Below are 17,117 nucleotides of genomic sequence, written 5' to 3' on the forward strand. Positions count from 1 at the left end.
AACGCTAGTTGGCGTAAGTCAAGACTCGACTCTGCGTAATTTTTTTTGTTTTTAACACTGGATTTTTCTGAAAGAATCCAGTAAATATTTGTACCTTAAAATACTTACGTGTTGTGAATGGGAGTAAAAACTGGAAAAAACGTCCAGAATTTGGCAAAACGGCCGAGAAAGGTACTGTGGTAGCTAGCAATGCCACTGACTATCAACACTAAAATATAAAAAATCTAGATAAACATAATTTGCTATATATAGCTATTTAATAATAATAATAATAATAATACATGGGATTTATATAGCGCTTTTCAATGACCCAAAGACGCTTTACAAAAACAAGCAAAACAAAGAACACTGAGAAATAAAATATACAACAACAAAGGGGCTATGGGAAGGCTTGTTTAAACAGAAATGGCTTAAGGCGGAGTCGGAAGGTGTTAAGAGAGTCAGAGTCAAGGATGGATTGTGGCAGTGAGTTCCAGAGCCGGGGAGCAACCCTGGAAAATGCCCTATCACCAAAGCTCCGTAGCTTGGATCTGGGGATGATGAGGTGGCCTGCTGTACAAGAGCGGAGTGAGCGTGAAGGTTGATAGTGTTGAAGAAGGTCCGAGAGGTAGGGGGGAGCAAGTTTGTGGAGGGCTTTGTAAGTCAGGAGGAGTATTTTGTATTCAATGCGCTGTTTGACAGGGAGCCAGTGAAGCTCACAGAGGATGGGGGTGATGTGCTGCCAGGACTTTGAATGAGTAAGAAGCCTCGCAGCAGAGTTTTGAACCATTTGGAGCTTATGGAGGTATGAGGAGTTGATGCCGAACAAGAGGGAGTTACAATAGTCAAGACGGGAGGAGATGAATGCATGAATCAGAGTTTCAGCTGCAGGTGGGGGGAGGGAGGATTTGAGTTTTGCAATGTTACGAAGATGAAAGAAAGATGATTTGACAGTATGTTTAATGTGTTGCTCGAAACAGAGGGTGGAGTCAAGGATGACCCCAAGGTTGCGAGCACAGGGGGAAGGAGAAACTACAGTGTTGTCAATGGTGAGAGAGAATGTGCCAGTTTTACTAAGGGTGGATTTGGTGCCAATGAGAAGAAGTTCTGTTTTTTCACTGTTGAGTTTGAGGAAGTTGTGATGCATCCATTTTTTTATTTCAGAGAGACATGATTCAATATGGGCCAGAGGTGGGTTGGTGAGAGATTTGGTGCTGAGATAAATCTGTGTGTCATCAGCGTAGCAGTGGAAATTAAGGTTGAAGTGGCGGAGGATCTGACCAAGGGGGAGGATGTAAATAATGAAGAGTAAGGGACCCAGAACAGAGCCCTGGGGGACCCCCTGCGTGACTGTAGATATTTCAGATTTTTGGTGACTGAGGGAGATGTAATGGGTTCGATTTGTGAGGTAGGTTTGCAGCCAGGAGAGTGCGGTTCCCTCAACACCCAGACCCCTGAGCCTGGTGAGGAGGATCTGGTGACTCACGGTGTCAAATGCGGCACTCAGATCCAGGAGAATCAGGATGTTGAGGGAACCAGCATCAGCAGAGATGAGGAGGTCATTGACAACTTTGAGTAGTGCAGTCTCTGTGCTGTGGAGTGGGCGGAAACCAGACTGGAGGGGTTCAAACAGGTCATTGTGAAGCAGGTGTTGTTGGAGTTGAGAGGCAACCGTCCTTTCCAGGGTTTTGGCAAGGAAGGGGAGGTTGGATATCGGGCGGAAATTGTTCAGGATGGTGGTATCTAGTCCAGGCTTCTTTAAGATGGGAGTGACAGCAGCAGTTTTATAGATGGACGGGACAATGCCATGGGTGAGGGATAGGTTAATGATGCGTGTGATGTAGGGACAGAGTGCAGGCAGGCAGGCTTTAATGAGAGAGGCTGGAATGGGATCAAGGGAACAGGAAGTTGTTTTGGACGAGAGTATAATTTTGGTGATATAGTCAGAGTCAATGGGGGAAAATGTATGAAGGTGAGTGCGAAGGACAGGCGGTGGACAGAGTGAGTAATCAGCGGTTGGAGAAAGGGAACAGTGAAACTGACCTAACAGTGATGCATTGATTTTTTTGATTTTGTCTTTGAAGAATGAAAGGAAAGTGCTGGCAGGGAGAGTATGTAAGGTATGGTTGTTATGGCGAGGCTGAAGTAGCTTGTTGACTGTTGAGAATAAGGTATGTGAGTTCATATTAGAGCTACTGATAATGTTGCAGAAGTAGGAGGACCGAGCAGTACTGAGGGCATCTCTGTATGTAGAGAAGTGATGTTTGTATGCTTCGGTGTGAATAGTGAGCCCCGTTGATCTAGCCAGGCGTTCCAGGCGTCTGCCAACCTGCTTCAGAGAACGGAGCTCAGGAGTAAACCAGGGAGATGAGGTGGTGAATGAAACATGCTTAGCTCTAAGTGGTGCCAGAGTGTTAAGGGAGGAAGAGAGAGCGCTGTTGAACTGATTTGCCAGATCATCAGGGTTGTTGGGAGCATGTTCCAGGGGTAGTGCAGAGCAAATGGCAGTGGAGAGATGGAGAGGGTCGACAGCTTTGATATTACGGAAGGAGATTAGACGCTTATCAGTGTTGTGGGGTATTTTGGAGGAGAAAGAAAAATGTAAAATCTTGTGATCAGACAGGGGGAAAACAGAAGGGGAAATATCTGAGAGGTTAAGGCCGACAGAGCAGACAAGGTCGAGTGTGTGGCCCTTAATGTGAGTGGGGAAATGGACGTGCTGGGTGATATTAAAACAGTCCAATACAGCAATAAAATCAGAGGCAAGTTTGGAGTTTGGTGTGTCAACATGAATATTCATATCACCGAGCAGGAGTAGGTGGGGTGAGGAAGGTGTAATGATTGTGAGTAGGTCTGCTAGATCAGATACAAATGATTCGTTGTGTTTTGGGGGACGATATATAAGAATGGTGGTCAGGGAGCATGATGCTTTGAAAGCAATGTATTCAAATGAGGAGAATGAGGTAAATGACAGTTCAGTTAATTTGTTAGTGGAATTGTATAATACAGCTAGGCCACCACCACGACCAGTGAGACGGGGGTTGCACAGATAATTGTAACCAGGGGGAGTAGCTAAATTGAGTGATAAAAAATCATCTGTCAGTTGCCAGGTTTCCGTGAGAAAAAGGAAGTCCAGTTTGTTATCCAGTATTAATTCATGTAGCAGTGGAGCTTTATTGTTAATAGAACGGGTGTTGAGGAGAGCAAGATTGGTAGTTCGACAGGGTGCAGTGGGGGTGCAGATGGTCATAGGTTGGAGGGGGCGAAGAAAAGAATGATTTATAGATCGATATGGAGGGTATCTAGGAGGACGGGACTGAGACCATATGGAGATTATGTTGCTATAGGTGTTAGAGTTGGTAGACCAGTTACGTCGGGAGCCTCGATGTTGATAGAGACGTCTACAGAAAATGCCAGACGCACGGGCACGCTGGGTTACAACAGGAGGAGGTGGGTAGTTGTTATTCAAAGCTAGTAGATCCAAACGGGAGTAGAATATTATAGGAGGACGAATGTTGGGTGTGAGCCTTAATAATCCAGGGTACAATGTCAACAGCAGAAGCAGGTGGAGGTATGGTTGCTGATACATGGCAAAGATTATGGATCCAGTTGAGTTGTCAGAACAATCACACGGAAACACAAGACAGACTATAAAACCAACCTAGCCAGTACCAGACCCTGGCTGCTAAAAGACCCCACAGCACACACAGCCCTCACCAGTAGACAACAGACAAAAAGACAGTGGTGACTTACTCAGAGTAAGTCGTCTGCTGGAGCCCAGGTCACAACAAACAGGTGAAGACCAGGATGACACAACGCAGGCCAAAGAGGGATATATGAACTGTAGAGCTAACCAGCCAGCAATGTGGTAGTCTGGAGGAAAGTATGAGCCAATCAAGTTTAAAACGTGTTTCAGGTGAAATCCGGTGTGATGTTGATGTTATCAAAATGCAGAGGTGTCCATTGAAGTGGAATAAAATCGGAAGTCCTTCAACACAGTTCAACGCGGTTGTAACATTAGCGTTTCGGCTACCCAGCTCACAAACCACGCCAAGATTAGCTACTAGCTTTATGATGTTAGTGATTTTTCAAAACGAGGCAAAAACGAGGCAGTCGACTGATGTCCAACTTCACATCCAGAATAGCCAGAGGGTAAAGACAATAACATAAAGCAAACTCATAAAAACAAAAGACAAACAATACGTTACAAGGACAGTTTCTAAGGAAAAGCGGCAATTCAGAAACAACGCCAGCAGATACTCTCCCCGGAAGTCAAACGGACAAACGGACGTAGCCATATTTACAAAATGATTAGTTGTTTTCAATTACTTTACTTAATAAATATCTCTATATACTAGTTACTCTCGTTCTGAAGATGCTTCGACGGTTTCCAGTGGTAAAAGGCTCACTAAACCAACGGTTTTTATCCGTTGGAGATTGTGCTCGAGCAAACACTATAAATGCTCGATAAACTATACTGTGCTCGAGACACTATGCTGATCTCTCACATGAACCATTAATTCAGCCCCTGATTACACTGTTGATTTGGGAAGTGGCAATACAGATTTATTTTATTCATCTAGACATGGCTAGATAGATTGTTTCAGGCTACTGGAAGTACAGTTGTTGTTGGTGTTGTGGTAACTGTTATTCACCTTTTGTCAAACAGATGACTACATCTAGCTTTGGTACTTTCCTCCCAGAGATCTGCTGTCCTGCTGGTCTCATCTTCGCTGAGGACCTCTTTGAGGTAAGAACTCATCATCCGTTGTGGTAAAGATCAGATATATTTTCTCCACTTTATCTTGATCTCCTGTTGTGCCTCTTGTGAGCCAATCAAAATACTTGCTGATTTGATATCAAAATTAACGTTACAATTGCAGAGAAGGCAATTGCTAACTTTTCAAAGTGTTGATGGGGAGGGGTTCACCACTCTGAAAGACTGCACAGACAAATAGGGCAACAATTGTTATCAGTGGACAGTGCAAAAGTCAGCATCCCTGATGGTTTGGGGGTGCATTAGTGCACATGGCATGGGTGACTGGGTCTTCTGTGAAGGCACCATTAATGCTGAACAATACGTACAGGTTTTGGAGTAGTGACGTGCACATCATGAACGATTTGTTCTTTTTGAACAAATCTTTTCAGTGAACTGGGCATACTGAATCACTTCTCTAGAAGATTTGTTCAATCAGTGAATCTCTTTTGCACAAGAGAATCACAGAGCTTTAGGCCACCGTGAAGTCGAAATGGAAACACTTTCATCACCAATGCTTAACACTTGTTAGATGTCACAATCCACTGAATAACAATAATTTCAAAAATAATTGTGGATGCCAATATATTAGCCTCATCTTAAAGGTCTTCATCGGATCTGAAAAGTAGCCTATATCCTAGTTCCTGTATGGCTATCCCTGAACTTCCTATCCAAATCACCCACGGGGCCCGACACTTAATGTTTACTTTTCACATGCATTTGTTATAGTTCGTCCAGCCTTGTAAAGGCAGCTTGCACCCCAGCCCGGCATCAACACGCTACGCCAGTGTCCATAACTACAACTTTAGCCAATTCTGAAACCGGTGGTGTTCCTGTAGTAAAAATCTGAGTTCCTCCGATTCTACAGGAAACTGTTTTTTTCATTGCAGCCTAAGATGTGCATGCTCCTTCACTACAGAAACCAAACATGCACAATGGATTTGATAACTTTTTTTATTGCTGTTGTTCTGATATTATTTTCTGTAGACTGAATAATTTAGTAACTGTTGATTTAAAAAAAAAAAATGTATTCAGTTACATTACTATTTTTGTGATTCATTAAAACTCCCTGAATGTAAGTACCCCATATCTGGGGTACCTCTGTTAATTAATTACATTCAGTCTTATACGAGAATGGTAGGCCCTATCTGGGTATCCAGGGAGTCTGCTAAAAGCTGAGAGTCTTGTCTTTCCTGCAGTGCCTTCCAATCTTTGGTGTGAATCACTAACATAGGTTATGTGTAATAACAACATGGTAGATTTCTATTACATACTGAATTGGGATTACTGTGTGTACATTATAACTCTGGTACATTCAAATAGTTGAGCAGGGTTTTGTTTCACCAGGGTCCCATATTTTACAATGGATACACACCCTCCCTGAAAAACAGATTCAACCCCCAAACCACAGTTATTACCATACTCTTTCAATGTGCTGTAGTTTCTGTATTTTATTTCTTTTTTGGAGGGATGAGGGGAGCTTGACTGGCTTTTGCATGCAACGGTTTAACTCACAGTCAGTAGAGTTTAGTTGTGTTGAGAGGACAGTTATGGCTGAAATCATATTAGTCCATTTACATTGAAAGGGTTTTTAAACAGCGTTCTATTATAGTTAACAATAGAGTAAACAAAAAAATATCCCACCATGATATAGAGAGAGAATTAAGAGCATGGATGAATCAGTGATTCAAATTTTCAAAGAACTGTACTGAATGTCAGTTAAACCGTTGCGTACAAAAGCCAGTCAAGCTCCCCTTCATGTAAGTTAATGTTAGTGAATGCCCATCACTATTTTGGAGCAACATATGCTGCCATCCAGACTATTTTTTCCAGGGAAGGTCATGCTAATTTCAGCAAGATAATGCCAAACCACATGCATTATTCAATTTGACTCAAAATATTTTCATCTAGACATTGAGGAATGTCTAGAATGTGAGGAACCGAAGGGTTAAAATTAAGAGACCACTGCAAATTGAACACTTCTGTTCCTCAATCAACTTTCCGTTTCAACTTTTTTGGAAAGGAAAGAAAAAGTTGCAGTGGTCTCTTTTCTGGGGCTGTATGTGTGAGCAACAATATTTTCCTTAACGTCATTGATAGTGTGTAAGCTATACACTGTGTATACAGACTGTTTACTGGCAAGCATTTTCCAGACTTATAGAATAGCCTTCAGGTTGTGATCATGGATGCATAATAAGCGGTTATGGTAGGATGAGGGACCCATCCTAGAGTTGAGACGTCCAATCCCTAGCATGCACTAGGTTGACATACTCTTGTTTCTATGTGGGTCACATTTTCAAAATATTGTTTCTAACAATCTTATTTCTCTCCCTGTTTGTCCCTGTCTCTAGGTGCTCCTACCTGGGCCAGCTAGATGTTTGTGTGATGGACTCTCCTCATACTCAGAAATGGGTGTGGGATTTTGCCCGCAGCTGCTAGGTCTGAAAGGACCATTCCCCTGTGAAAGGATCTGCCTAGAAAAGCATGGGACAAGAGGAAAGGACAGGAGAGGAATATCCTTACGTTGTTAGATTTGCGGACCATCTTCAGTTGTCACAGAAAGTGCTCGAATGGTCAAGGATGAGATCTTATCCAGAACACCATATGTTCGAGCATGATCACAGAGGTGGAGTAGGCCATGCATGTTATAAGTAATGTACTCTGCTGCTGTACAGCTTCCTAAAGGTGTCCACAAATAAACCTAGCAGGCTGTGAGGGGAGTGGATGTTCAGAGAGAAACTCTCTGGAAGATGGTCATGGCTGCACATAGGAGCATGAAGTTTTGATATCTTCTCAGCAACCTGAACGTCATCTTGATGACCACATCTTGGTCACATCTCGGAGCTGCTGTACCTTAAAGGAATGTTATCCGCACCAAATAATGCAGCTCCCTCGCATGACACACACTGGAAGCCTCTGTGACCTTTTGCTTTTCTTATAAATGCATGGACTGGGTCCTCACACACAATAGCAGAAAGGTGTGCGTCTTGGTAATGAATGCTTTCTGTTTCCAGCTGAAGATCTTAATGAAATCATGTAGAAAATGAAAGTAATATCCCAATATTAAAAACTTAAAGATTCTGCACCTTTCAAATGGGTACCTCCATTACCCCCTTGGGAAGGATTGTAATTGGTTGCATGTGTGTGTTTATACATCAGCTCTGCATATTGCGCTTCATACTCAATGTGTCAGCCCAGCAAATAAATGTTTAAATTTAAGCTGCTGTCTTTTAGAATTTTAAGTTATAAGTGACTGGATAATAATTATGGATAGCTTTATATTTATCCTTTTTAACACAAGAACATACTTACAACTGTCCCATGATTAACTGAAGTTGAGCACTCAAGAGACTTTGGGCAGTAATAAGTATGATGGTATGGTATAGCAATGTGAAGGTCATAATGTATACACATGCATTTTGTTCAATATAATACATATTTCCAAATGGTCATTTCAATATGCTATGTAAAAAGTAATGGGACTAAAATGATTTCAGTCTCAGCTTGACTACACAATTTTCAAGTTAAAATACGATTAACTTACACAGGAAAAACAGGCATAATTGTGTGAGATTAGAGGAATTGAAAGAATTAACAAGATAGGAAGTGTTTCTGTAGTTAGCCTGTTTGGTTGGATCACCATTGACAAAACTACCGGGGGTGGGCCGATCAGCCTCAAATTCCCTATTTTACCCATAAGCCGTTTAAGAGCTTTCAGCTCGCAGTCCGCAGCTGTAACATAAGAGCGGTTTTTCCGCCGGTGTCCCGCTGGAGGACTGCTCGTAACAAAACGACTGGAGGCATGCCGCTCTTAAATAGCCAGCAGACGGATAAGTGTGCTATCTGGTCATTTAATTAAGGGGCACCACAAATCTTCGTATGACAAGTGCAAAGCAAAAACACCATACAAGAAAGGTTGCAAACGGCAGAGAAAGATCACAGAATCAATAACATTTCACGTAGCCAATTACTTGGTACCAGCAAGATTTGGGCAGTAACGGATTACAGAAAATCAGTAACTAATCAGTTACGTGACCAACAACAATATTTTAATCGGATTAGAGATATAATTATGACACGTTGTATGTTTGAGTTCATTATTTAATGGTATGAAAACATCTTATTTGAACCAAAATATCAATTGGGCGCCTCAGTTCTGTGTGTGATCATCATGCGCGCAAAGGTCGACGCATATAAGCAGTTCAGTTACGGAGGAAGCGCTATAAATTTCTTCAGTTTTGGTTGGTTGGATGACTGGAAAAACAGTATAATCTTATGGGTTGTTCAGGCCTGGTTGTGAATGGGTTTCTAAACCATTGCTTTTTACTTCAATATGATTGGGCTACATCTCTACATTACACACTACTTTTTATCTATAAACAAACCCCAAAATCTTATTATGCTTAAGCCTGTTCTGTTATTTGTGTTTTATTCATGTTTTTAATTGCTTCAAAATATTGTTGAAAAATAAATGGCAATTACTCGAAAAGGGTGTTCAAATTGTTGTATATAAAATTAAGATTAACCTTAGCTTTTCGCGCATAAACTAAATCTGCAGTAGTCTGATGATTTGCTCCACAACCAACATTGTCAACATTTCGCGGAAACCCCCACGCGAATGCACTTTGCTATTGTGAACACCAGCATAAATAAGATTTACAATTGGGAACGTAACCTGTGATTATTATGGCCACCAGTGATGGATTTTCAAAACGCAAATGAAAGAAATAAACTGTGATTATAAACCTGCGCTATTAGCTTAACCACGGATATATCAATAATATTACAAGGAATAGCCTACATTACCATACGTGTAGGGCATAGAGAATGTAGCAAACTACTTCAATTTTAGTAAATATTTTACAATACAATAGGCTATTAATATGATAGACCTTCACAGTGGACTATTAATCGTATAGAAATAGACTTCATACTACGTCACAATATGAACGCAGGCATGTGTTCTAAAGAATACGTCATAAATGCATTAGAATGCGTTCAGAATACATACATGCCAATTTACAAACTTTCTTCATTCCGCGAATTAATTGCATATTGAATGAGACCTACAATTGATTTCTGTAAAAATGGCTAAAAACACTGTAGCAAAATCTAAGGTAAGATTTCTTTTTTTATATATTCCTTTATAGGATGTGTTATTAATGGCCTAATTAAATACCTAAACATATCTACAGGTTGAAATGAAAATGTGCTAGTCTTTGTCTAGCATTGCCGACTTGTCTCTGCATGAAGATGAAACAATGTGCAGTGTTTTCTGTTAAAGGTGATTCATTGCTCTGACGAGAACACCCCTAAGGATGAACTGGTCAAGAGTCAGCACCGTTGCGACTACCAGCAGGTACTCTCCAGGAAATATCACGAAATATGGGATGAATTGGTCAGTTCATTCTGAGTTGTTAGTGGTGATCTGGAACAAAAGCCTGTAACTTTATGGGAAGAGGATATTTGTCACTCCAACCCAAAAATATCCTTTCCATATTTAACCAAATTCCTAATTGAAGATATACAGGGTGAAATGTTGACCTCTCATCCCATTTATTCCACTACAATATGTCATCTTTGGATTTGACACTAGATTAATATATTTCAGAAAAGAAGCTGTCTGGTGTGTATCTTGAGTCCTTGGGCCTCTGCTGCTATCCTCTCCCATGGGATCAGAAGGAGCATACAGAGATGGCTTTCCCTTGTTATGACTATGGTGACCATTTTTCTCAATGAGAGGTAAGAGTAAAGTCATGGCTGTATGCCTATTTCTATGTTACCTTTTCATTAACAACAGTGTAACGCAACCTTTATCAACAGAAAGAGAAAGCCTTTAGCTGAACATATTTTAATGTACAGGGATGCCAGAATGGCCTTAGAGAATGATTAGCTTTGTGTGTTGGGAAGGCTTCCAATGGACATCACCGATCCCAGAGCTGGTCCTGGTTCTGTCCTGGTTTTATATTTATGTTGTCTCATTCGTGTGTTGAGATAGTGTAATCTGTTCCATTTTAACACTACCATTTCAACTGTGTGTGTCTCACAGGGTGACACCAAAAGCAATAGGTGAAAGGCTGCAGGCTGTGTCCAACGGTCTATGGGTCACAAAGGGCCGTGAGGTAACCATGGTCCCACCTCAGGTTCCTCTCCCCAGTCCTGTCACTGCCAGTCAGAGGGCAGCAGCTATCCACTGCCTTAAAGAACTGGTGCGATTGTACCGCTGTTCTATTGGCCAAGGGACTGCACATGGTGTGTGTGAATGGAGGATATCCACTGCTGTTGAGATGACTCTAAGAAATGCAGGCATGTTGCCCAACAGCATTTTCCACAACGGTTGGATGAAAGTGTCCATCTCAGACCAGCTCCCTCCATTGACCCTTGGTGAGTCCACCAAGCTGGAACAATCTGTACCACCATTGGCATGTCTTTTCCCTAGAGAAGCTGCCATGATGAGTGCTAAACCCCACCGTGCCCAACAGCTGAGAAAGAAAAGCCCATATCACAGACAGCGTCAGGCTTCCTCCACACTCTGCATGGTCCCAGAGATGCTCCTTATCCACACCCTTGGCAGATTTATTTATAATATCTACCCCCTGGAGGACTTCTCCCCATGGACAGAGGAGGTTATTGAAAACCGTGTGGAGGTGACGCGGCAACTTTCCTTCCTGGTCCAGGAGGCCTTGGCCAAATCTTCTAAGACCAAAGCCCTACAAAGAGCACTGAGGAAGCTCTCAGAGCCGAACCAGAACTATGGGCCACTGGAGCTCCAGCTGGGAGATCTGCTGTTCACCAACTTTTTGAAGCAGTTCTCTTCACAGCGCCCCCTGTCACCTGAGGCCTTCCTGGACAATCACCAGCTCTGCTTGGAAGTGTCAGTTATGGTGAGCAGGGTGCTTCTCCAGCACTGGACCCCCAGGATATCATTCTCCCCTGTCTGTGAGGTGCAGGAAATCAGCCCGAGACTGAAGCGTCGCCAGGGGGGTGTCATCCAACACTGGTCCTCAACAGACAACCTCCAAGTGGTAAGACCTGTGCAACTAAATCTCCCGGGACACTTGACATATCTCACCAGAGGTCAGCAGGGGGTCTGAAGCCTACTGTACACAGTGTAGAAACATCCACATGTATTTTTGTAGGAAACATTGGTGACCACAGGTACTGTACCATCTATCTGATATATGACTTTTTTTTTTATAGCTTGCTGATGAAAGCCATGAGGATCTGCAATCTGTGGGTACGTTTTCTAGAATGTACACACACGTGTGCTGGGTATGAAAATGTAAAAACTAACAGGGCATTTCAGTTAACCAAAGGGCTAACTTTTCTACCTTTCTTTCCTTTCAGATGACAGAAAACAGCAGAAGAAAGGAGTAAAGAGTTTTTTCCGCAGAGCTTTGAAGTCATTCAAGCGATTCTCTACCACTGGCTGCCTGTTGTGAGGTATTGTCTCTCCCGTCTTTCTGTCATTCGGTTTTCAATGTGTCTGCCCTGTCTGTTCCATTATATCCATGTTCCCTGAGTCCGGACCATGTTTTCTGTAAGTATGTGTTGGTTTTCGGCTCTAGTAGTTTTATTTTAATGTTTAGTTCCATTGTCATTGGTCTTCATTGTTTTCACCTGGTCCTTTGCAAAACAAAAGAAAGGTAAAATGAAGCGAAAGAATAAAAATACAAAAACTGCCTGGTTCTCGTTACTGCCGTGCTGGCAAATCCAGCCCCAAAGTGGTTCCGGCTCCAGCCCCTCCCCGTCGCGCTCCTCACCTGCCACCGTTACGCACTCACATCCCGGTGCACATGAACACACCCAACAATCCAGATCCCAATCGCCAGAATACTAAACACCGGCGCATTGTTTGCCTCTCTATTTAGCTTGTTGTCCACCTCCACTCTAGTGCGAGGTATTCGTAGTGGACCTACCAAGCCGTTGTATATCGCTCTGCATTGCTTTTGACTCCCAGCCTGTTGTTCTCTCCTTTCCCGTCCTGTCTCGTTACATAGAAGCCTGCCTCCTGACCTGCCTACCTGTCCCTGGATTCTCCTACTGTCTACCCCTGCCTGTACTGTTGCCATCGCGGACTGATCACCCGGTATTTCGTCCTGCCTGCCTGCCCCTGGATTCTTCTACCGTATACCCCTGTCTGTACTGTTGCCATCGCGGACTGATCACCCGGTATTCCGACCTGCCTGCCTGCCCCTGGATTCTTCTACCGTCTAGCCCTGCCTGTACTGTTGCCATCGCGGACTGATCACCCGGTATCCTTACCTGCCTGCCTGCCCCTGGATTCTTCTACCGTCTACCTCTGCCTGTACTGTTGCCATCGCGGACTGATCACCCGGTATCCTGACCTGCCTGCCTGCTTCTGGTTTCTCCTATCTGTCTACTCCTGCCTGTGCTGTTGCCTTAGTGGACTGATCTCCCGGTGACCGAATCTGCCTGCCCGTCTCTCCCGTTTTGCTCTTGCCTCCTCCCAAAAAATAAATCGACAGTTGCGTTCCGCAATTGGAATCACAAACCCCTGGTGTTCATTACAATGGACATAGTATTTTATTAAAATAAAATAAATTAGACATGCATCATAGAACAGTATTCAAGGAGCATTTTACAAACTTAACATAATGAAGAGGAATAACATTTGGTCTAATTGATACCAGCTGGGATCAATCTGATGGTCACACATCTAATATCTTAAATACACCCATCTGCTACATCAATCCAACTGAAAACCCGTTAACTGGTAGTTTATCCATGTTTAGGTAATCCAAATAATTCACACAACACAATTTGCTGGGCCAAAATGACACAATGTGTTTATTCGTTATTACATGGTGCATCTGAATGCTTTCTATGTACTGTACTTTCTATGGTTGTTCAGTTCCAGGTAAGACTGAGCTGTTTCAGTCAATTCTCTACTGATGGGTGTCTGGTGAAAATCATGCTCTACTGTTCATTCAGTCTAAACATTCATTCCGTTTTATTTTCAAACTGCCATAATAACAATTTCCACATCTTTTAGTATGGGTTTTAAATGAATAAACCAGTGAAATGTTCATTGTTACGGCTGAAGCAGAGTTGGAGTTTTTAGAGTGTTCCTCTGTCCTTTGACCACTGGCCCATATTTTCTTGTTTTTTTTTCTGGGCAAAGTGTTCCTATGGAGACCCGCAGGCCACCTCTCCAAGTGCCTTTCAAGCACGCAGTTTTGATCCACACCTCGGTCGGAGGGTGACACTGTTCCTCTGGGTCTGTTTGTGTCAAAGCCTGGCCACATTAACAGCCTACAAACAAGTAGGAAAAAAAGACCAGGGCTCTATTCACTAAAATAGACAAGGAATGTTGATAGAGGAAACATTTTTCTTGATAGATCATTAAGGCAAGAGGATTGGATCCTGGATCAGCACTCATTTTGAATACCGTATTCTAGGAATGTTTTTGTGAGGGTTTTCAAAATTTCTCAGTCCGTTAAAACAAATGCGATTTGCTGCCCTAATTAATGCAATGCACAAATTCCTGATTTGGGCATTTTATTTGGAGGGGGACGGTCACAGTGAAAAAACACATTTTGTCACAGACAGAGCTTCAATATTTATGACATAACTGATCAGGTCAGTTTGGGGAACGGACAATCTCAGTGGACAGGTTCAGGTTTTACGCACCTCATTTTGCAGCTAATGGGTTTAACTGTTTATGTCAAATCATTTTAAGTTCTGCTTGCAGACCAGGTTGAAACATTTCAATTTGAGGCAAAATATGATAACAGAGCAATAATAATAATAACAAATAATTATTGTTTAATTATTCAGTTTTTCCTAGGGTCCCTGGAACTAATGAAGTTCTACACTGAGAGCCATCAGTTTTTTCTGTAGCTCAAACAGTTGGGTACATCTATGTGGACAACTTAAGTTGTCATCATAAAACGTTGGCTTTGCGCTTGGAAAGTACCTGACGATTACCAGTCAGGTGTGACCAATAGAATGAAGTCATAGAGATGTTAATGACTCTTACCCAGTGCATAAGTGAATAAAATAAAATAAATAGAGGCTCTATTGGAGGCACCAGGACCCAGGGGTTTACCCAGTCTGAGTTTACCCAGTCTTAAACCCATTCACAACCAGGCCTTAACAACCCATAAGTTTATACTCTGTTTTTCCAGCCATCCAACCAACCAAAACTGAATACATTTTAACTAGCGCTTCCCCCGTAACTAAACTGGTTATATGCGTCGACCTTTGCGCGCATGATGATCACACACAGAACCGAGGCACCCAATTTATATTTTGGTTAAAATAAGATGTTTTTATACCATTAAATAAGGAACTCAAAAATACAACGTGTCATAATTATGTCTGTAATCCGACTACAATATTGTTGTTGGTCACGTAACTGATTAGTTACTGATTTTCTGTAATCCGTTACTGCCCAACTCTGTTGGTACCAAGTCTTTGGCTACGTGAAATGTTATTGAATCTGTGATTTTTCTCTGCCGTTTGCAACCTTTCTTGTGTGGTGTTTTTGCTTTAGACGGCATTGAGATGCTTTGCACTTTTCATACGAAGATTTGTGGTGCCCCCTTAATTAAATGATCTAACAAATTGGTTGTGTTGCCTAGTGTTGTGGAAACAATTGCAAGGCACCTTCGACAAAGTATCTATTTTCGGTCAACATCATCATCAACGCCTGTAGCCCAAATATTTCTTTTTCCAACCAAATTCTCAATTTTGGCCTTTTTTTTGCCTGTTCGTCGCTCATCATTTCGTCAGAGCCTGCAGTAATGAACTCCGTGTTTAAAATAATAATAATTATTATTATTATAATTAACTGTGTATCCAATAACCCATATAATCTCTCCACCTGGTCCTGGGCCTGCCCCGAGGTTTCCTCCCAGTTGGACGTGCCTGGACCACCTCCCTAGGGAGACTTCCTGGGGGCATCCTTACCAGATGCCCGAACCACCTCAACTGGCTCCTTTCGACGCAAAGTTCCTCACAGATGGCTGAGCTTCTCACCCTATCCCTAAGGGAGAAGCCAGCCACCCTTCTGAGAAAACCCATTTCAGCCGCTTGTACTCGCGATCTTGTTCTTTCGGTCATGATCCAGCCTTCATGACCATAGGTGAGGGTAGGAAGGAAAATTGACCGGTATGTTGAGAGCTTTGCCTTCTGACTCAGCTCTCTTTTCGTCACAACGGTGCGGTAAAGCGAATGCAATACCGGCCCCGCTGCTTCATTTCTCCGGCCAATCTCCCACTCCATTGTCCCCTCACTCGCGAACAAGACCCCGAGAAACTTGAAACTCCTTTACTTGGGGTAACGCCTCATTCCCTACCCGGAGAAGGCACTCCATCGGTTTCCTACTGAGAACCATGGCCTCAGATTTAGAGGTGATAATCCTCATCCCAACCGCACTCGGCTGCGAACCGGTCCAGTGAGTGCTGAAGGTCACAGACCGTTGATGCCATCAGGAACACATCATCCGCAAAAAGCAGCGATGAGATCCCCAGGGCACCGAACTGCAACCCCTCCCCACCCTGACTACCCCTCGATATCCTGTCCTTAAAAGTTACAAACAGGATTGGTGACAAAGTGCAGCTCTGGCGGAGGCCAACCCCCACCTGGAATGAGTCTGACTTACTACAGAGAACCCGAACACAGCTCTCACTTTGGACTTACAGGGATTGGTTAGCCCTCAAAAGGGACCTCCTCACCCCATACTCCTGCAGCACCTCCCGCAGCCCCTCCCACAGTATCTCCCGGGGGACCTGGTCATACGCCTTCTCCAGATCCACAAACCACATGTAGACAGGATGGGCATATTCTCAGGCCCCCTCCAGGATCCTTGCAAGAGTAAAGAGCTGGTCGGTTGTTCCGCGACCAGGACGGAATCCGCATTGTTCCTCTTCAATCTGAGGTTCAACTATCTGCCGAACCCTCCTTTCCAGTACCTTTGAGTAGACTTTCCAAGGGAGGCTGAGAAGTGTGAAACCCCTGTTATTGGCACACACCCTCTGGTCCCCATTTTTGAACAGGGGAACCACCACCCTGGTCCGCCACTCCTTAGGCACTTTCCCCGACTTCCACGCAATGTTGAAGAGGCGTGTCATCCAAGACATCCCCTCCACACCCAAGCTTTCAACATTTCGGGATGGATCTCGTCAATCCTCGGAGCTTTGCCACTGTGAAGTTGTTTGACTACCTCAGTGACTTCTGCCATGGAGATTGACGATGCTTCCCCATCAGACTCCAGCTCTGCCTCCACTATAGAGGGTGTGTTAGTGAGATTTAGGAGTTCCTCAAAGTGTTCCTTCCATCGCCCAATTACCTCCTCAGTTGAGGTCAACAGTGTCCCATCCTTACGTTACACAGCTTGGATAGTTCCCTGTTTTCC

The 17,117-nt window shown here is 43.2% G+C and overlaps 1 protein-coding gene across 1 annotated transcript; it reads left to right on the top strand.

Annotated features, from left to right (window-relative positions):
* Positions 1-10,022: 10,022 nt before the first annotated feature.
* On the top strand, positions 10,023-12,897 carry LOC109615061. The gene is made up of 5 exons (XM_034290614.1): positions 10,023-10,094; positions 10,347-11,760; positions 11,936-11,972; positions 12,083-12,178; positions 12,736-12,897. The coding sequence occupies exons 2-4, from the start codon at positions 10,864-10,866 to the stop codon at positions 12,175-12,177; spliced, it is 1,029 nt and encodes a 342-aa protein (XP_034146505.1). The 5' UTR covers positions 10,023-10,094; positions 10,347-10,863; the 3' UTR covers position 12,178; positions 12,736-12,897.
* The last annotated feature ends 4,220 nt before the right edge of the window (positions 12,898-17,117 follow it).

Source organism: Esox lucius, chromosome 24, assembly GCF_011004845.1.
Source record: "Esox lucius isolate fEsoLuc1 chromosome 24, fEsoLuc1.pri, whole genome shotgun sequence".
NCBI classification, from domain to species: domain Eukaryota; kingdom Metazoa; phylum Chordata; class Actinopteri; order Esociformes; family Esocidae; genus Esox; species Esox lucius.

What these genes read in the sequence shown, in the direction of transcription:
- LOC109615061 (XM_034290614.1), top strand. Translation starts at nt 10,864, where the DNA reads ATGGTCCCACCTCAGGTTCCTCTCCCCAGTCCTGTCACTGCCAGTCAG. An exon ending in CAACAGACAACCTCCAAGTG is followed by an intron (nt 11,761 to 11,935) that starts GTAAGACCTGTG and finishes TTTTTTTTATAG; the next exon opens with CTTGCTGATGAAAGCCATGA. An exon ending in TGAGGATCTGCAATCTGTGG is followed by an intron (nt 11,973 to 12,082) that starts GTACGTTTTCTA and finishes CTTTCCTTTCAG; the next exon opens with ATGACAGAAAACAGCAGAAG.